Source organism: Agrilus planipennis, unplaced genomic scaffold, assembly GCF_000699045.2.
Source record: "Agrilus planipennis isolate EAB-ADULT unplaced genomic scaffold, Apla_2.0 scaffold414, whole genome shotgun sequence".
Classification (NCBI taxonomy): domain Eukaryota; kingdom Metazoa; phylum Arthropoda; class Insecta; order Coleoptera; family Buprestidae; genus Agrilus; species Agrilus planipennis.
This window is the reverse complement of record NW_020439224.1, coordinates 59545-81109: the sequence shown is the minus strand read 5'-3', so window position 1 is coordinate 81109 and position 21565 is coordinate 59545. Positions and strand designations below refer to the sequence as shown.

The 21565-nt window shown below is 34.0% G+C and overlaps 1 protein-coding gene across 3 annotated transcripts; it reads left to right on the top strand.

The window, feature by feature from the left end:
• The first annotated feature begins 312 nt into the window (after positions 1-312).
• LOC108743001 (protein hunchback) lies at positions 313-15496 on the top strand. 3 transcript variants are annotated; one of them, XM_018478392.1, is made up of 3 exons: positions 313-712; positions 12870-13058; positions 13138-15496. In XM_018478392.1, the coding sequence occupies exons 2-3, from the start codon at positions 12912-12914 to the stop codon at positions 14884-14886; spliced, it is 1896 nt and encodes a 631-aa protein (XP_018333894.1). In that variant the 5' UTR covers positions 313-712; positions 12870-12911; the 3' UTR covers positions 14887-15496. The 3 variants fall into 3 exon arrangements, with proteins under 3 accessions (XP_018333894.1, XP_018333897.1, XP_018333895.1); XM_018478395.1 differs by lacking the exon at positions 313-712 and adding an exon at positions 9813-11680; XM_018478393.1 differs by lacking the exon at positions 313-712 and adding an exon at positions 11692-12626.
• Positions 15497-21565: the final 6069 nt, after the last annotated feature.

The following is a 21565-nucleotide window of genomic DNA, read 5'->3' as shown; positions in this document are numbered from 1 at the left end:
CCTAATACTCGGTAATTGCTTAAAATTTTAATGTTTCGTCAAAATCTACATATTGTTATGGCTAAAAGATGTATTATGTTTGCTGATACCGGTATTATTACCATTATTTTTGGGCCACCCGGTACACATTAATACTTTTTCCAAATTAGAAATATTATTGTGGTGTAAGACGAGAATGATAAGAAGTTCTCTATCCAAGGTCGAGTGGAAATGTGTTTTTGTGTTATTTTGTTAATATCTAAAACTGTATTATAAATACCTCTCTAAAAAGTAATATCGAACACGCACTAGCGTTAGAAGTATTACATACGCCAACGTTGATACAAATAAAGCGATTACGAAGAGTCTTCGTAATCTCGTCTGAATTACGCAAGTTACCCGAACATAACAAAAAATAAGTTGTAAAAAAACAAAAAAGTTATCAGCAGAAGCGTCGCCTTATCATTTCACATTTCACACAAATAGTAATACGCTAACCGAGGACTGTTTATACTCTCTCTCTTTCTCATTCATTAGAATACACAATCGCAAATCGGAAGTGAAACACACTTGTCACATTTCCTTGTCGCCATAGTCGTTTGTTTTACATACCAGACTAATAATAAGTTTGTTCAATTGCTAATTAATGTTACCGCTATTAAAAAAGTGATGTTTTATTTATTGTTATTTTAAATTGGACACTTTGTGTAATTATTTCCAGAAAGGAAGTAAGGTAAGTAAAACATAAAATAACATTTATCTCTAGTTATTTATTTGTTTATTTACCATTATTTATTGATTATGCCCCTAAAAAGTATAATCTTAAATCTTAATTTCAATTTTGTTTCACCAAAAATGCTTCTAAATCTGACCAAATGAGTTGAGAGCCATGAGTTTATTGTTCTTTAAATTCAGAAAAATACAAAACTGTTTTGCCTGGATCCATTAATTAATTAATTAATTAATTAATTAGTGTAGTATAGTAATTAGTAAGTATAGTTTAATCTGTAATATAGATTAGTTGGGACTAGGACACTTGAAGCGGTATTTTCATATGACCCATATGAAATAAAAGTTTTTGATATTGTACGTATTAGATAATATAAAACATGGAAAACACACTTTTACTATTATTTCTACAATCTTTCTGTAACATCTAGACAGCAGAAATGCGAGTTATCAAAAGTAGGTTAGTCATTTACGTAATCTGTTGTTTTACTAGTTTTATTCGTTTTTCAACAAGGACGAAAGGTGAAACATCCTTGAAATGATATTTCATTTATTATCGCTGTAATGTTTGTTGAAAATAAAAAATAATAGCGTCAGGATTAAAAAATTAACAGATAATAAAAGTACAGGGTAGCTAATATAAAACTGACATACGACACAATTTTTAAGCTAATGATAAAACGAATTTATGCAAAATTTTCACTATTATTTTAAAAGCAATATTATGGTAGAAATGTGGACGCTTTTGGAAATTTAACTGAATATAACTAAAACTCAAATGGTGTACAAGATAATCATAACCTTCAACACATTTCTAAAAAAATTATCTTTTATTTTACAGTTAGTTAAAAAACCTTCCAGCGCCCTGGAAATGTATATCAAATTTTCCAATTTGTGCAGAATTATCTTGAAGAACGATCGCTATTAAGGTTGTGGAATGAATATCCAAAGAATTTTACAAAATAAGCTTTTCTTTGTGGGCTTCTGACACACATACGTTCTCCCCCATCTAGCAAGGGTATTGGGGGCTGTTATTTCAACTCTTTTTCATAATTTTAATTTAACCAGTAACTNAATATTCTCGACGGTTTCCCCGACCCCCCTAGCGAAATCTCGTAAATTTCCCGGGAAATGGAAATCAAGGATTTCCAATAGGTCAAATGAAATTAGTCGATAATATTTGAGATTGCAGCTCGTTGTTGCAACATAATTTAATTAGGTATTCTTTCTCTTAGTGTTATTTACTATAGTTTTGGTGTGTTTTAGTTTTTTTTATGTTATTGTTTTCTAGAAATTTGCAATGAAACTGTTTGCGTTAAACATTCAACATTTCACAACTGATAACGACCTACGTTTGAAATTATATTCATTGATAATTTTAGAAACTAAAAACTTACTTAAAAATATATGTACCAGGAAGAAATATCGCAGAAAAAAATCTTCCTGATGTTTTTATATTAATTTACGTACATGAATATAACATATCTGTTTATTAAAGTTCGTAAAACTGATATTACTTACTATTTTAATTACCAGTAAATAAGTAATTGTACTTATTATTTTTATCTTATTAGAGATTTTACAGCATTTATTATTTTATTTTACAAAAATTCTCTCATAAATCTTGACTGCGCCACTGAAAAGTACGTAAAGCAAAGTTACCTCTCTGAAGATGACCGAAAAAATCGAAACAGTAATTAGATATTATAGTAAAACTACACTCTACACGTACTGTACTTTTTTTTGAGTTTTTAAAAAGATTGTTCTTCACATGTGGGAAAAATAAGTGGGATCTCAGAGTAACAAAGAAAGCAATTACGCCGGCTTTTACCCTATTTACCGTGATAGGGGTTCTTGTTTAAGATATCTTCATCTGACAACGGACACAGAGGGAAACAATAACGTTGCCGAACCTCAACAAAAACAGCAACATTCATAAATACGTGTACGTAGATGCAGAACAATTGATAAGATTATTTTTGCAATGATACCCGTACGTTTCATTTATTTTAGCTGAAGTCAAACTTGACTCACACGAAGCTTATTACCCTTGACGTTTATTGAAATATATGAAAAAGACAACCACCATGCACCCTTCGACGACAATCTTATTAAGTTTGACCAACATTACGTTCGACTCTTGAATTTGTGCTTTTAACGTTAGTTTTGTTTAATTTACGAAAAAGTTTTAGCTGTGGATTTCTAGTTCATCCACGCGTTCAAAAAAATACTTTGACTAATAGTATAGAGACATCGTTAAATCAATCTTACGTATTTAACGACATATTTCATCCTGATATGTATATATAAGTTCAATATATTTATTTCCAAACATCATCATCATCATCATCATCATAAGGTCGTCAGTCCTAAGACTGATTGGACACGTACCTCCACTCTTTCCTATCCTGAGCTAAGCTTCGCATTTCCCTAAAACTAGAACAGCCCACATCCTTGACTATTTGAGAACAGTAATCTAATCTAGGTCTACCTCTACCCCTCCTAACTCCTGTTTCTGCCTCTAATATGTCTCTGACAAGACCTTCATGCCTGAGAAAGTGTTCTACCAATCTATCTCGCCTATTTTTTATTGACTTCCATAGAGTTCTCTGTTCTTCTATTCTTTCTAATAACTCTTCATTTCTAACCTTTTCTACCCACGTTATCCTCATCATCCGCATATAACACTACATTTCAAACGCTTCTAACCATTTCTTTTCCGCCGCGCCCACTGTCCATGTTTCGCACCCGTTCAACGCCGCTCTCCAAACATACACCTTTAACAACCTTTTTCGAATTTCTAAATTAACCCAATATTACCCAATAAATTAATTTCCAATACCCAGTTTTTAATAGGAAGTAATGACGCAAGTTCGACTTGTGCTTGATCCAATTATCAATTGGTCGCATCATGTTGAGTGTGTCTCAAATAAAGTAGAATGACAGCGGATCATAATATTATGAATGTCATTCAGTTGGCGTGTGTGTTCGAATAAGGTGAGGATATCTCTCTCTCGTCTAGGAAATGCACACTTGAATATCTTTTTATCTGGTCTATATGGGGTGTTATTTAGTCCTTAACAGCCGCAGTCTAAGGTCAATGCAGGGCGTGCCTAATGAGCCACACATTTTAACTTTTACGCCACGGATTGCTGCTGCTGTTCCCTATTCTCCTTCCCTTCATCTCAGTTCTTGTCATTCAGAAAAAGAAATTCTTCTTTGCATATATTTTCTTGATTACTGCGAAATATCTACTACATAGTTATACAAAGTTTTCGTTTTGAATTGTCTTTAAAACAAGCAGAAGGAACGGAATTTTTCTCCAGAAAGAAAGTTTATCTTGTACTAGTCAATGGTCAATTCTCCTTTCTTTACAAAGAATGGTAGTTTCTTTACAAAGGGTTACTCAATATACTGGGTATATTTGAAATAACTAGCAAGCTCTGGAGGATGTTAACCAGATGCAACGTGGTCAAGGAACAAATCAATTTGTAAGAAAACCAGACGAAGTTGTAATCCGAAGCCGGCCCTGGGCGTGAATTGGCAACGTATAGAGGAATTGCGATAACATCGACGAAAAATGTTAACAATGACGGTTGTGGATCGACTAATAAAGTAAAAATCAACAGCTTATTACTACCATGCTACTATACATAATAATGTTTAGACGCCCATTGATAACAATTAATTAATTAAATAACTATTTCTCGATATTTTTTACAATTTTTTATTTTTCTTGTTGGAACATGAAATTAATTAGCTCGAAAATTAATTTGCGGAAAGATGCCCAAATTTTGAAACGGTAATGATCTGATTCATTATCAAACTTTTTACTTTTGTCCTGTTTTACATTGAAATTATGTAGATTTAGGTACCAGTATTAGTAGTTAATTCTTAATGCATTAAATGATTTTGTTATTAGGTATGCGCCAAAAGCATTAACCAATTTTGTGTTAATTTTTTGGTCTGAATACGTCATTACTTAAATAAATTCATAAAACAAGAATTTTCCAACTGGTAATATACTGGGTGTTGCTAAAGGCGTTGACCATACATCACTAACGTTACTATGAAACTATATGACCAAAAATGTTAAGTTAAAAGTGTATGTTGGGAACCGAATTTACATTAGATCTATCAATAGACATTATAATAAAAAATAGACTGGATTGCAATACGAAAATATGAAAGAAAACTAAAAAGGATTGTTGTTGTTAAGGTGTTGAACTAAAAACCTATAGACTTCTAGACATTTAAAAACATACTTCAATAAACGTAAAATTATAAGGGGTTCTATCTTTATATATGTATACAAAATATGTGCATACATATAAAGGTAGAGACAATCTTTGGTATCGCTTTTTTATGGGGGTTCTTTTTTTGTGGTGTCGAACGTTTAGTAGGTTACTTATTGGTTCCGTCCCTCCGAGTCACTTTTTATTTGACGCTACCCTTAAATAAAATGCCGCCAGTGCACCACAAAAAGTTTACAGCTCCCCCTGCGAACGTTGAACAGTTGATCTTTATAGAATCGTCAGGGAAACTAACGCGTGTAAAGTGAACATAAAAAACATGGTTTTTTGCCGATTACCTGACTGAATGGGACCTTTTCCCTTGTAAGGTGCCCCATTGTCAGGTGAATCTGTAAATTTAGATTGATGATAAGTAAGCTTTACACTGATTTATGGTAATGGGATAGATTTTTTTGCCAATTTTCGCCATTATATAAAAAAATTGAAGCTAGAAAATGTAAAATTGAAATTGGCATAAACGACTTCGAACACAGAATATCATTTATTCAAAACAATTATTACATCAGAAATTTTGTTGCTTTTTGAAACTAAAAATAAATTCTGGTTTGCATTTAAATTAACAATATTTAATATTAGTAAATTACTATTTATTTGTCTGTTTGTCAACAGCTTATAATTAGGTGTAATGCCTGTTTATTTCACCCCTTGTAATTAAATATTTTGTTGACGTCCAAAACTAATTGTAATAAATTAAAAGAATTTGCAATTACCTGTAAGCATAAGCTAAGAAATTACATTTTTTGTCAATGTATGTCAAGAAATTGGAGTGGAAAATTTTCCGAGCTTTATCGTTATTTTTTGCTAGTGTAAAATGTAATAAAAAAACAAGATGTTATCTGGCTTTATAAGTATATCGTCAATCGTAAACAATTCGTTTTTTATATACCAAGCAAGCAAAATTGGTTTCATGAGAAACAAATTAAATTTTACTTTAAAATTTCCAAGTTATCGGTAAGCTAGTAACAGCACTCATGTGTTCTACAAAAAAAAATGTAGAAAGTTATATCTCTTTTAAAACTGAGTACCTAGAAAGCTTTACCTAAAACCCTTCCTTTATGCTCAAAAACATGCATGAGACAAAAACTGGCCGACTCAATTTACCTTTACTACCTACCTGAACATGTACAACCCCCAAAAGAAATATTTGTTTTCGACAAAAATAGCAACTGTAGATGCAGATGAGAAAAAATAATTCCTACCTATTTATTCTTTTTAAAGGGAAGGGTCAGTCACCCTTTTATTAGAGGCATACAATGGTTCTCCACACGTAGGTAAAGTAACCCTATACTTCGGCAGATGTGCATTGGTAAAATTTTTGCTCGAACGGGGGCGGTCACTTTTTGTTACAGTCATGGATTCTCACGGCAAAGTGTGTACATTCCGAAATTTTGTTATTTTCACCAGAAAAAAAGATTATGTTGACTCCCTTAAGAGTATTCTTCTTTTGTTAAAAATGATGTAGATTTTTCGAAAATTCTTTTTCTTTTACTGTTTCGTACAGACAAATAACAGAACTTTTATTTAAATGTTTTCGTTACTTTAAACATTAAAAATGTTTTGAGCAATTGAAAATTTAAAGGAATACTTATAATTTATGAAAAAATTTCCTTCAATAGGCAAACTTTATTTAAAAAATATCTTTCTCGTTGCACTATTTGTAGATATAATAAACATATACATACAAATATATGACCTATTACAAATTCTTAGTATATTAGCTAGTTTTTTCTTTGTTGACCCTAATAAATTAAACTATTAATTATATTTCAATTAATTCTCTATTTTGCAAGCCTACGTGTTTCCAACTGCTTTATAACAACATGAGAAAACTTTCAAATAATATTGACTCATTACGACGATGGTTTGTTGTTTACATTCTGACAATAAAGACCGTTTGCAAATAATAATTTATTTCTAGAAACTCATAAAGCCATTTTGGCCTTACGAAAGATTACCGGACGACGATCCCATCACATCTATCTGTCATTATTGTATTAGTAATAATAATAGAAAATTTCTAAACATTGTAAACAATTGGCGTATGTATCTGTAATAAAAACAGTTGAAACAATGTTTACGTATTATCGAAAAAGGCAATATTCATCACCAAACTGAGAAGAAACGAAATTCAGAAAATATACAAACAATAAACTTCCCAAATAAACAGCTTATCTTAAAATAACAGAAATGTTTTTTCGTTGTAATGCCCTTTGGTTTTGCTCGACAAATATGGCACTAGATAGTATAATCTTGTAAGGGCGGATGTTTGATGTTGAAATGTTTCAACAAAAAATTCCGATAACATTTTTTTTTTTCAAATAATATCGATTTCTATTTCTTCATAAATAGACATTTTACAGGGGGCACATTTACAAATTAACTATTTGCTATCGTTGAAACATCAGCATTTCCCATAAACTAATGAAAACATTAAACAATGTTCATTTTTTGTACAATTAATTGAGTGGATACCCGATAATATTCCTAAGAAATTATCACAAAAAAATGTAAGTCAAGAACTCCTTAATTAAACTGATACAGTCACAATTGAAAATTAATTACATCTTTTCAAATAGATAACGGCAGTATTTAAATATGATCGATAATACTTATTTTGTATTATTGATGTCCTTAAAGTCAAGTTCTCTGAATGCTTATTATGTACTTAAATTGACTCAAAATTCACATATAATATGTAAATCGCCTCGAAAAGCATATTTAAAGTGATTAAAAACTGCCCTTTACAATAATACAGAATTGAAATTTGATTCTTATCGATTTTCAAACAGTTATAAAGATTCTCTTTTTTTATATTTAGTGTTAAAATCTAGTAAGGAAAACTGAAAATTTCAAATACAAAAAATGTCTTGTTCCGAGAAAACCTTCGTTGGTTAATTTAATTTTTAAACTTTTGGTCCGATGATACAATAAATGTTAAAGCTATTTAATGATAATAATCATTAGTGGAGAAATACAATTACTAGGACAGTGTCGATTACTCATGCTAACAATGTTTTGCGTATTCTTCTGTAATGGGATTTGCCTAATTGTTGTTAAGGTAATTAATTGAAATTCAGGTTACTTATTTCTATAATGCTCACCGTCGACTATTAAAAAGATAGGGATAATAATGAGTATTTTAAATAACATCATTTAAAAGTAATGCATCTATCCTGTACAGGAATAAGAAGGTTCCTTGTAGATGGTCTACTTCATTTATTCTGATACGTCTTTGAAATCATAAAAAAACAGTTTAGTCTGCTCGCATAAAAACGTGTAAAGACGAGATAAAGTAATACTTTGGTTTTTCTACCGAAGCTATGTATTTCAAAGGTCAAGTGATTTTGATGATATATTTAATGATAACATGAATATACGTCAGCCAGAACAAGAAACAATGTATTTCATTAACCGCCAAATATAAAGATAGCCTAAAAGATCGTATATGCTGTCCTAATTTTCAAAAGGATCTTCCAGGATGTGCGAGGAATTGGAACAATTACTATCTATTACCAGACAAAATCTTCGTTAATATTTGTTGACCTTAGCTGATTTAATACCAAAGTGTAAACCTCAATAGAAGATCTTCCCAGTTCTCCTTGCCTTTCCAGTGAATTCCTGTTTGATTTTAGTCTGCTTTTATGAATCTTTGGACCCGATTATCGTCACTGTCATCGTGCTTCAGAATACGTTTAGCAAACCGATAACACCTTTAGTGTTTTATATGGTATGTAATACATAACAGCATTATTGTCTAACAACTCTTGTCTTACTTTTATTAAAATTATAATGCAGAAGTCAGATTTTTCTGATGAGGATATTAAAAATACCCTACATAAAAATGTTCAGTCTTTCAGAGTCTCTGAAAGCGAGACTCGAGTCTCCGTCTCTCATCGAGTCTCTCTGGTGTCGCTGAGAGAGAAGGTTGAGAGACTGTCAAAAAAACTGTTTAGCGTCTCTGAACGAGAGACTCGAGTCGCTCATAGAGAGATCCTCGTTTCGAATCCAGTCTCTGAACGAAAGACTCGAATCTCTGAACGAGAGACTCGAATCTCTGAACAAAAGACTCGAATCTCTCAATAAGTGGTGTCTCGATAGACATGGTTAAAATAATCTCTGAATTAACAATTTTATCGTTCGAGTCTCTCATACAGAGGCTATGAGAGATCCATAAAAACACCTAGGCAATAACTGAGAGACTGTGAAAGACTGTGAGAGACGCTGAAAGACTCTGAGAGACTGGAGAGAGACTGAAAATTTTTGTCTAGGGTAACCAATCCTTTAACATCGGAAGTATTTAAGCAAAAAGAAGACAATTTCTTTTTTTTTCTTCTGACAAAATTTGATTTAATTGCAGCAAAAACCGACAAATCCGTATATATGTATATACAAAGTGAATCATTTAAAATTGAACTTAGAGATACTCAAAACTCGTTTCGATCATCTTGAAGATAACGCATTGATGAGTATTTTTTTGTTGTATCATCATGAAATGTCAAAATTATGAAGTAGTCACATACTTTAGATGTTTTAACACGTTTTTCAAAATTCTTCGAAACCAAAATTATCATCTGCCTTCTGCATGCTTTCAGAATTATCTTCCAAAAAGACTATAGGCGTATAGATATTTCATATAATATTCACAAAAAAACAACTCAATGATAAGTTTGACAATGGCGTAATATTCAAATGTTAATAAACATCACACATTATATCAAGTGTTTTTTTTTTGTTCTATTACAAAATAATTTCTTTTTGTTTTTTACAGAATGTCAAGCAATAGTTGAAAAATTAAAAAAAAAAACACCGCGTGTACATCGATATTTTTTATATTGTATTTAATATTTATCTAAAGTGAAAGTCATGATCAGTCATAAAACGTAAATATAAAAAAAAAATGATCGAGGCGATACTTAATAATGCTCCAAAGAATTATCTGCTTTACTTAATCACTTCCTTTAGATAATTTGCCTCTTTTTTTAGTGAAACATTTTTTACTCGTGGCTCGATTTGCGTATGAAAACAATAATAATCAGGTACAGGATCTTAATTGCGGAGGAAGTGATAAGACGTAGCCCGTGTATTACTCACTGACGTATCTCATGTTGTAGCAAACAAATATTTCCACAAAAGTTTTCATTGAAACAAGAATTTTTTTTGATGAAAATATGCTACTTATGAAATAAAACCAAAGTCGACAATTATTTTCCTTTAGAAAATTCTTGTTCTGAATAATTTCTTTTCTATATTGAATATTGTCTAGATGTAGGTAAAGAAAACAGCATCCAGAGTCAAAGTTGTGTGATGATAGAAAAACGAAAAGAATGACCAGTCGGCGAATACAAAGCTGGGGCAGATGACGTGGCATTTTTTTTGACGAAAACAGCAAAAACGGAAAAGGGTAGCTTTAGAGGGTGGCATTACTGTCCTGACGCGGTGACCAATCACGAACGAGGAAGGGTGAAAACCTATCGGCTGTCGAACAAAGACCGGCGCAGTTTTCTCCGGCTTGTAGAACAAAGACAGACTGTTTTAAACGGATTCTAAAAATATGGATTTTTCAGAAAAAAGTCCAATATCTCTTCACTCGCGGCATCTCGACTACTACTACTATTGAAACATCCTAAAATTCGTATCTTTCACGTACCTAAACAATAATTTTCTCAAAAATTGTATTTATTTAACTTCATACAATGCAAAATTTGCTTCGAAATGAAACCTTTTGTTATCGCGTAAGCGAAAAATATATGCAATATACTGGTGGGATTTTGCGTCATTTTTAAACCACTGCAATAAATACGATGTTGTTCTCGCAATAATTAAAATGAGTAGGTCTAGGTACTATAAAAAGATAATTTTGTTTTTTTATTTGTTTTATTAAACAGGCGTTTATAGAAGCGTTATCAGAATAAAACAAATAAAAAATAAACTCATAAAACAGATTCATGAAATTTCCCTAAAATGGAAGGTACATACATACCTATACTACGACGATGCTAGTTGATTAATGTGAAAAACATATTTAACTTCTTTTGTGTTATACTGTTACAAAAGCGTTATCAGTTTATAAATAGTAAAGGTTGCCCGGAAATGAAGGCTTTTCCACAGTGACATCATATATTAATTGATAACAGACAACCTTTGAAAACTACCTACATAGGTGCTACTATGTTTAGTTTTTTAAATTTAATAATCCGTAAACAAAATTTCCCACTAAAAGCGTATTGCTTGAATAACAAATAAGTAGAAAACGAGTCATAACGTATTAATTTTTGTTTGTTTACAAGTAATACTTAAACTATCTGCGGGATAACAACATATTACACAATAATTATACTAATCTGTAATTATTACACTTGGATCGGTTATTGTAAAATTTACTTATTGTTCCATTCGGACAAAGAAAAAGATAGAAAATCAATACAAACATCGTCGTTTTGAGAATTTATTTTTATTTTGCCATTCGTCGGCAACCTCATGTGGATATGTAGGGGTGAGCATACAGGGGTGGGGATTGCAGCCCTATACCTTTCAAAGGCCTATGAAAACTGTGACATTTGCTCAAGATTCGTAAATAAACCATTGAACTGTGCATGTAAAGAACAATTGGAAAGTTGACGATTGTGATCTGTTTTTGTGCCTTTTTAAAAAAAGTTCTGGTAAGTCGTTCGATACACGACATCAATTTTTTTGCATAAGAATATTTTTCATCTGTTTTGACCTTGGATGACAAACGAATTGTTAGACGGGGTGTAATAAATTTAGAAATGCAAATACCAAATACCCCTTTTCCTAGAAAACTTAGCATACGCAAATAGAAATTTTACCGTTTAAGTCAGGTACCTACCGAAACGTCTTTACAACCTTTTATTGTTGTACTGTCCTAGAAAGGGTTTAAACTTTGGCTACAGTTTTTGTGCTGTGCAACGGTTTTCTTTGAGGGTTTTTGTGGATGCTACATGCAGCCCGTACATGCCAGCTTTACCCTTTTAGATGGTAGTTGTGAGGTAATTTTTTGTAACAATTTTTTAGAGTGCATGATAGTTGGGCACCGCTCAAAAAGACCTTACTATTTGTAACGCTTACTATTAAACGAAATAGGTACTAGACTTAGCTTTCATTAATGATATCTTTAAATTGTAATGTATTTTGGTAAATTGCATTGCCGATGTGCAATTGTCTAAGTTTTTTTTTGTTGTATATCAACTAAAAGGTTCTATTTATTTCAATTTATTTTTAATGTTATTAGCATTGCCGCTGTCTTACAGGTAGGTGGTTTTTAAATTCTGCAAAACGTGATTGTAAAAATGGGTTAGCTCTTTAATAACATTGGTTATTGGTATGGTTTATTAGAAAGCTGTGGTGAAAAAGCTCTCTCGGGTGGGGTGTAGAGCCTGTAGGAGGGGTAAATTGGAGGCATATCAGGGTGGGAGACGACTGGACATGAAGGCCAGTGATTTGGTGTGGTCAGATTTCCGGACTAGTTTGTTACCGATTTTCAAGCCAAACAGAAAGTCCAGTGAAAGTTTGGAAAGTAAAATACGCGTGTGATTCAATAAATGATAAGTTCCACGAAGCGTTGCGAGTGTTATCTTCAGTTAGGAGGTATTTGCTACGTGTTTTTTAATGAAAATGCCGATAAGATAAAATCAGGCAAAACAGTTCTGTTTTTTTGGGACATAGATAGCATGTTTTAATATTAATTTTCCATTTTCAACTCATTTAGTTCGTTGTGTCGATTTATTCGTACATTTTCTGATAACACCAATTAATGTGCGGGTCGCACAAACCGCTAGAATTGTCCGTAGTGTACCAAAGTATAAAAGTGTTTTTTTTATACTTTTTTAGCAGGAAACAACTGCCTATTAAATATTTTCTGGACTTTGTAATATGAGAGGTGGTGGAGTGTGCTGGAATATGAGTTCTACATGCGTGCAGGGCGGTATCATTCGTCCTCTTGGAGGATATCAGCCTAATGTAATTATGGAACCGCATTCACCTGTCCCAGGATGGCAAATGCACCACCCCGTTGCAATGGTAAGTTTTGTACTGATACGATTCATATTATTTTCGGTAACATACAACAGCTATAAACGTTTTTTTTTTGTTTCGATAGAAGCAAGAGCCTATGGAAGACGATAGAAACGATTCGGGCATAAATTCTGGTTTAAGTGACTTTCATTCGTCATCTCCGGGTAGTGAAAATAGTCAAGATTGCAACCCTTCAAGCGCGTTTTCGTCTTCATCATCATCAGCTGAAATTCAGTCATCGGTTCCTAGTCAGTTATATTCTTCTTCCGTGATATCTAGGATTGCAACGTCGGGTTCAACCTGCTACTCTAATCCAATAGTGTATCCCGCTTATAATCCTTCCAACGGTCATCAACAACCGGAAGTTCAAGAGTCGCCAGTTAACTTCCGGAGATCTCCCAGTTTAGTAAGTACTCCGACCAATTCTACCAGCTACGACGATCTGAACTCGACGCTTACCGATTCCACGTCACCTGGACACGTTAGACGCTCCCATTCTTGCGAATCGAAAGATTCAAATAACGCGGAAAATGACGACCCGTTGCACAAGCTACAAATGTCCCTGGAAAAATCTGGATTGGTTCCTCCATGCATGCTGTCGCCCAAGACTACCAGCGAACATTCGGCAGACGACGAAAACAAATCCGACGGAGAGATGGACGAGTACGACGAACAGGGGATCAGAGTGCCGAAAGTAAATTCCCATGGAAAAATCAAAACTTTTAAATGCAAACAATGCGATTTCGTAGCCGTTACGAAGTTGGAGTTTTGGGAACACTCCAAAGCGCATATTAAAGCCGACAAGTTGCTCACGTGTCCGAAATGTCCGTTTGTAACCGAGTACAAACATCATCTTGAGTATCACCTGAGGAATCACTTCGGTTCGAAGCCATTCAAATGTGACAAATGCTCGTATTCTTGCGTGAACAAATCTATGCTGAATTCTCATATGAAGTCTCATTCCAACATCTACCAGTATCGTTGCGCCGATTGCAGTTACGCCACGAAATATTGCCATTCGCTAAAGCTACATCTTCGCAAATATTCTCATAAACCTGCCATGGTGTTGAACCCTGACGGAACCCCGAACCCGCTTCCAATTATAGACGTGTACGGAACACGGCGAGGACCAAAGCAGAAGAACTTCTCGAAACAAGACGAACCCGAATGTAATCCTGCCAAATTTCTACAAAACCAATTCGCTCAATTCGTTATGAACGCACAATCACAACCTCCGATGGCTATACCATTTCCGTATCCTTTCTTGGGAGCTCTTTCGAATCCTCTTGCCAACCCGTTGCTTTTCAAACAGAACCTGGAACAGCTTGCGAAAGAGAGGGACAGTTTTGATGCCGAAAACGAAGATGAATCCAGAGAAGACGAACAAATGTCAACTGTATCTGAAACGCCTCCAGTCCGCCAAGACGACACCGGTGCTTTAGATTTAAGTAAACCCGACAATATATCCCCATCGCCAGAACAACCGATTAAAAACAGGCGTAAAGGTCGTGCCTATAAGTTAGAGAAATTCCAAGAGAGTTTCGACGGTGACGACGACGAGAATGACGACGAAGGTGCCTTGAAAATTGACGAAGATGCTGAAGAAAGTAATTCGTCATCGAAACCCGATGATAAAGAGGTGATGACGAATAACAACAAGCCGGGCAATTTTTCTTGCCAGTATTGTAACATAGCATTCGGTGATATTGTGCTTTATACAATGCATATGGGATACCACGGCTACAAAAATCCGTTTACTTGCAACATGTGTGGTGAACAATGTGTCGACAAGGTTTCATTTTTTCTTCACATTGCGCGCAATCCGCACACATAGTGCTTTCGCGCGAAGACGAAATTTTTATTTCAAGTTACCGAGTGTTTTTTTGTTTTTTAATTTTCCATTGAACTTGTCTAGTCAACGTGCTACCGATCCCATAGCGAAAGCCCATTCGAATAATGTGCAATGCCGTAACTTTTTAATCATTTTCTTTGTTTGTTTCTTTGTGACTCGCTAGTGCTGTCTAGTTCTTATTTTTAACGCATGCTATTTTATATTATTTATACGTGTATATGTAGTCCGTAAGGTGTGTAAATAGTTGACAATAAGTATTTTGTTGTAAAATCAACAGTACAGCTAATAACCAAATTTCCATGACTTGATAATTTATTTTACGTAATAAATACAACTTAACGAATAAGTAGCGATAGAAATCTTGGAGTTCCTCATTTAGTAATACGTAGAGTTTACCATAGTTTTTACACTAATATAGTATTATACATACATAAATATATAAAAGGGTCCATCGTTGAAGACTGATTAATGTAAACGATTATTTTCATTGTAACACATTGTGCTTTCTGTTTAAATCAAAATTATACATCATAGTTAGAAATAGTCTTGTAAAATAACGTTTTGTGCCATTATATAAACGATTTTTACGACACACTTTTGTTTTGATTATTAACTTCTTATTTTAACTCTTTTACAGGGGAGAAAGCAGAAAAAAGGTAAAAGGGAATAAAAATTAAAAAAAAATGTTTAAATCACTAAATTAAATACGAAACCATTTTTTAAGTAATATTATGAGATCACTACAAATAGCATTGTAAATCTCATTTACTTACAATATAACTACTCATTTGCATAAAAGGTCACACAAAAAATATCGTTATTCCAATCTACCTAGTAGGTATTCAGGTATAACCTAGTTCAAAGGGTTTTTATATATGTTACATGTAGCTAACCCTTTTATATGCCACTTGTATAGCAAGTTTTTGTACTTGTTTTAGAGTTCATTAATAGTTAAATATTTTTCCCAAAAGCCATGCTATTTACGTTGTTCGACATTAAACGAAAGGAATTGCGAGAGTCGACTTTCCAGTTCTTTTGCATATTTATATTAGGAATTTTTTTAGTCCAATAAAAATAGTAATATTGGTCATAACTTCCTGAATATGTTCATACTTATGGCAGTACACAACACCAGGAGATAGGACCGGCAAGTACTTACAGATTTCTGAAAATACCTCATAAACCACAACACTAATAAAAAAAAAGTTTCAAGCAAGCAAGAATAACTTTTCACTGTATTGCTAATAATATTTCAATTAGGTGGTTTTTAACACAGAAAATTTTTTAAACAACAACATTAACTGCAGATAATTAGCCTAAAAATCCTAAACTTTAAGCATTGTTTTCTTTATTTTTTGTTGTACTTAATATGAGCTGATAGAATCTTTCGAAATGTTACCTTATGCTGCATTTATTTTTATGTTTTGTGCGTATATGTTACTGCAAATGTTCGAATATTTTTTTGTAAATCTTAGGTTTTACTTAAATTTACCAAAACATAAACTGTCAAATGTAAGGATTGATGTAAAATAATATGATTTTTTTAGGACTTTTGGTAATCGCTCGTCAAATGTTTCATTTTATATCATTCGTTACATTTACCACCTTAGAATTTACAAGTAAAACAAGAATTACGAACACGTTTACAGTAGTATACAACGACGATAGTTTTCAATGTTTTGATTCATTTTCTTGAAATTACAAAGGAACTGATTTTTTCATTCCTCGCTGTCGTGTTTCCTGCATCATGTCTGATGATACAAATAATGCAGCAGAAAAAGCACCCCACATAGTGGTTTCGTATCGAGTTTCTGAGCAAACCATAAAACGCGTACTCGCGTCCCTTATAATGCAAGGGCGAATAGCAGTAGTATACGTAGTCTCGCTGCCAATCTTTTAGTTACCGACTTCCGTTTACGACAAAAGTGGTGACATTCGACCCCCCTATAGCACGTGGATGGATACAGGATCTTCTGACTGGAGCATTTCGTCGCAGGATATGCCGCGAATGTGTACTCACTCAAAACACGCCTCGAAAATTGCCACACACTGATTGATCGGTAAACGAACCGAAAGCGAAATGCAAGCCAAAAAAATGCTAACGGTTTTCCACACGTTGTAAGTGCAAATTGAAACGTTTTCAATATTTTCACGCCGCTACTGCACCATTAAGGTCGGCTCACATATGTACGTCTTGTATCCGTCGCGTAACCGTCTTAGGTATGCATCCGTTTTTTATGTACAATATAAATCTATGAAGTCATTAGACATTATGGTCAGCACTGATGTGCCATGTCCTTGTTCTAGGTATAATGTCGTCCTATAGTGAAAAGATCAAAATGAATTAATTCGCTTTCATGGTATGGATATTTTTTAAATATTTTTTTATTTAGTGCCCCCGGAAAGTGACGGATATGATACGGACGTATGTAATTCGACCTTTATTGGAATATAATGTTTATATTTACACAATAAAAATAAGAATTCGACTTTTGTAAACAATAGTAGTTCAAAATTGCACATATTAGTAGATCATCAATAGTCAAAAAATAATTTATTTTCGGTACATCATGTTCAGACTCTAATTATTCGTCTCACCCTCATCACTGACCGATGGTCAGTGCGTATGAGTCATTCGATAAATTTTCTCGTTACAAAAGTGCGCCTATGTTTTTCACCCTCTACAAAGGAGCCCTAAAGCTCCCTTTTACACCAAACTGCGTTTTCTGCCGACTCTGCAATACATTATCTTGAAATGAGAAATATGGCTCGCACTTTACCGTAAATACAATAAATAAATGATATCTATTCGGGGTGTGAAATAATGGGGAACCCCCGCCAACACAACCTTAATCGTGGACAGTCGACCATATTGATTGAAGGTCATTGTTTTTGAAAGGGTCACTCCAGTACAGGAACAACTACATAAATTATTGTACTGCCAAAACAATCACATTAAAAATACCCTTATTACTAAAACAATAAGTGAAACCCAATAATTTTACTATTATTCCGAGATAAAAATGTTCAGTCTCTCAGAGTCTCTGAAAGCGAGACTCGAGTCTCCGTCTCTCATTGAGTCTCTCTGGTGTCGCTGAGAGAGACTGTCGAGAGACTGTCAAAAAAACTGTTAGCGTCTCTGAACGAGAGACTCGAGTCGCTCATAGAGAGATCCATGTTTCGTATCCAGTCTCTGAACAAGAGACTCGAATCTCTGAACGAGAGACTCGAATCTGAACGAGACACTCGAATCTCTGAACGAGAGATTGGAATCTCTGAACGAGAGATTCGAATCTCTCAATAAATGGTGTCTCGATAGACATGGTTAAAATTTTCTAAGTTCAACATATTTCAGTGATCCCAGTCTTTCTACGAGAGACTCGAGTCTCAATTTTTCAGTTTTATTCATTCAGTCTCTCTGTGAGAGACTCGAATTTCTGAATTAACAATTTTATCGTCCGAGTCTCTCATACAGAGACTGTGAGATATCCATAAAGACACCTAGGCAGTAATTGGGAGACTCTGAAAGGCTGAGAGACGCTCTCAGAGACGCTGAAAGACCCTGAGAGACTGAAAATTTTTGTCTTTATAATACTGCACAACAAACTAACCAAATTCAAATAATGACTACTTTGTAGGAAGCTTTTCATATAATCAGTCACATCATTTTTTTATATCGTAAATAATAGAGGCGCTTATTTGAAACCTTGTGGCACACCGAGTAATATTCTAGGATAATGAACTTGTTTCTTCCACCATTTTATCCCTATAAAAGAGGCGGACCGCTTTTTGGGTCTATATAAAAAAGTTCCCTAAAATTTTAACCCTCACAAATAATTACTTAGTTAGTCCCTCCCTCCCTGTTTTTTTACATACACTCGAGTCGACGAAAAGGGTCAAATCAGTTTATTAGGTATTAAGTTCCCCTGCCGTAATAGGAGAATTCAACACTTCCCAGTTACATAGCATAAAAAAAGAAGTACCTAATGATAGAGTGTGTTCTTAATATGATCCTGTACATATGTACGGGTACACACGCGCCTCCTTTATTTAATAGGGCCCCTCGCGGCTTAAAAAAAAGAGGGTGATAGCACGTGGCGTTTTTTGCTTCTTGATCGCAGGTAGTTGGCTAATATTGAAAGGTTGCCCTTTCACTCTCACTGACGTTAAAATTGGATCCCTGTAGAGTAAATTTTGGGCGATATGAATGGGGAAGATTTGATCTTCATAATATAATAAAAAGAGAAACAAACACGACTATTATGAAGGAAGGTATCTTTTTTATTCAGTATTTTATGCGGTTGTTTCAATACAAAATGGGGTGAGGTGAATGAGGTTTTTACAAGGATAAAATATAGCAAAACATTACTGTTGAGTTTAAATTAGATTTTAAGCGATATACATGAAGACGATTTGATCTTCATAACATTAAAAAAGAAACAAACACGATCATTATGAAGGTAGCAGTAGGTTTCTGAGCACGTTTAAGGACAAAATAACAAGGCTGAGAATGAATGAGGTTTTCAGCAGTAGGTTTCTGGGATCTTTAAGGACAAAATAACGCACAACATTGACCGTTACGAATGCATCTTTTTATACTTAGGATTTTATGCGGTTATCAAAGCGGACTATGGATTTGGTTTTTAGCACTAAGAAGAAAAAGTAGGGAAAGAGCGAATATAAAGATAGGAGACGAAAAATTAGAAGAAGTGGCTGATTTTAGATACCTAGGAAGTCAGATAAGTCAGGATGGAAGGAGTAGTAGGGATATAAAGCTGAGGATAGCGCAGGGTCGTGTCGCCTTTAATAAAAAGAAGCCACTTCTATGCTTGCGAACAGTTAATTTAGAAATTCGGAAAAGGTTGTTAAAGGTGTATGTTTGGAGCTCGGCGTTGTACGGGTGCGAAACATGGACAGTGGGCGCGGCGGTAAAGAAAAGGTTAGAAGCATTCGGAATGTGGTGTTTTAGGCGGATGATGAGGATAACGTGGGTAGAAAAGATTAGAAATGAAGAGGTCAATAAGGAATAGGCGAGATAGGTTGGTAGGACACCTTCTCAGGCAAGAAGGTCTAGTTAAAGACATATTAGAAGCAGAAACAGGAGTTAGGAGGGGTAGAGGTAGACCTAGATTAGATTAATGTTCGCAAATAGTTAAGGATGTGGGCTGTTCTAGTTTTAGGGAAATGCGAAGTTTAGCTCAGGAGTGGAGGTGCGTGTCCAACCAGTCTTAGGACTGACGACCTTATGATGATGATGACTAAGTTTGTAGAAACCTTTATAAGCGTTTAAAATGTAGTGTTATAAGAGGATGTATAAGGATCAAAAAATACTTTGAAAATGGCTACTCCCTTGGTAGTTTTGTCCTTTTACTTCATGTAGTAATATGATCAAAAACGCCAATAATAATAATTGCTTTTTCTGTACGTTGGTTGTAACCAGCTGTTAGATTTCGTCCAAATTCGTGTGATCGGGATAACAATAAATTATTTTGCAGGATATCGTCTTTAAGCCGCTACGTATAGTGTCCAGTCCTGACGGTCAGTGGAGTGCGTCCCGTTGCGTTCCGATCAAAAGAAGGACAATACGCAGGGGTGGATGTAGCCATTACATTTATAACTAACAATTGAAAGTGGTCTTTTGACCATTCAAACATTTAAAGAAACGGCCGTAATCCCCGGGGATTACTAGATCTCTCTAATGACTTTAATTGCGGATAACGCGCACACCTTTTTCGAGGGGGAGATGATTTCGCGACCCCCTTTTTCTCCAATCTATGGACCATGTAGAGTGTGTCCTTATTGTTGTGCGTGGGACGTTGTTTATTATGAGATATCGAATTGTGTATATATTCGGAAATGGATACATGGGAAAGCATTTACTGTTCAACAACAAAACATGTACGCATATAAAGCTTTACCTTAATTACATTTTACATTTCGTGATCAAAATTATTCTAGAAGACAAAAGCAAATTGTTATTGGAGTTATTGTAATATTATCATCATCATCATCATAAAGTCGTCAGTCCTAAGTCTGGTTGGACACGCACCTCCACTCTTTCCTATCATGAGCTAATCTTCTAAAATTTCCCTAAAACCAGAACATCTCACATTTTTAACTATTTGTGAACTGTAATCTAATCTAAGTCCTTCCACAGCGCCCCCATTCTATAGCCGTAGCTAACAAACCATAATACATCTGTGTTATCCTTTATTGTATATCATATTTACTAACTATATGAGTTCTAAACATATCCTTGAATTATACACATTTGAAAATTTTGTTCGTTTAGTAAATTATTAAACTAATCCTTTAACGTATTCCTTCCATAATGTAATTTCGGTACAATCCATTTTATGTATCACCAATTTTATATTAAGAAATAGATTCTGCCTTACGCTTAATAAATTTAAAATTAAAATCAACGGTACCCTCATCATTCGCCATTTCCAACGCTTCTAACGTTTTCTTTTCCGCCGCGCACTCGTACATACGCCTTTAACAATATTTTTCGAATTTTTAAATTAACTGTTCGTGAGTATAGAAGTAACTGTATTTATTGTGATAAGATCATGAAATATTAAACAAAATAGCATTAATTTAGTTTCAACAGAAAATTGCAATTGTCTTCCAGAGATTTTCTCAAGTAAATTTTGTTGAA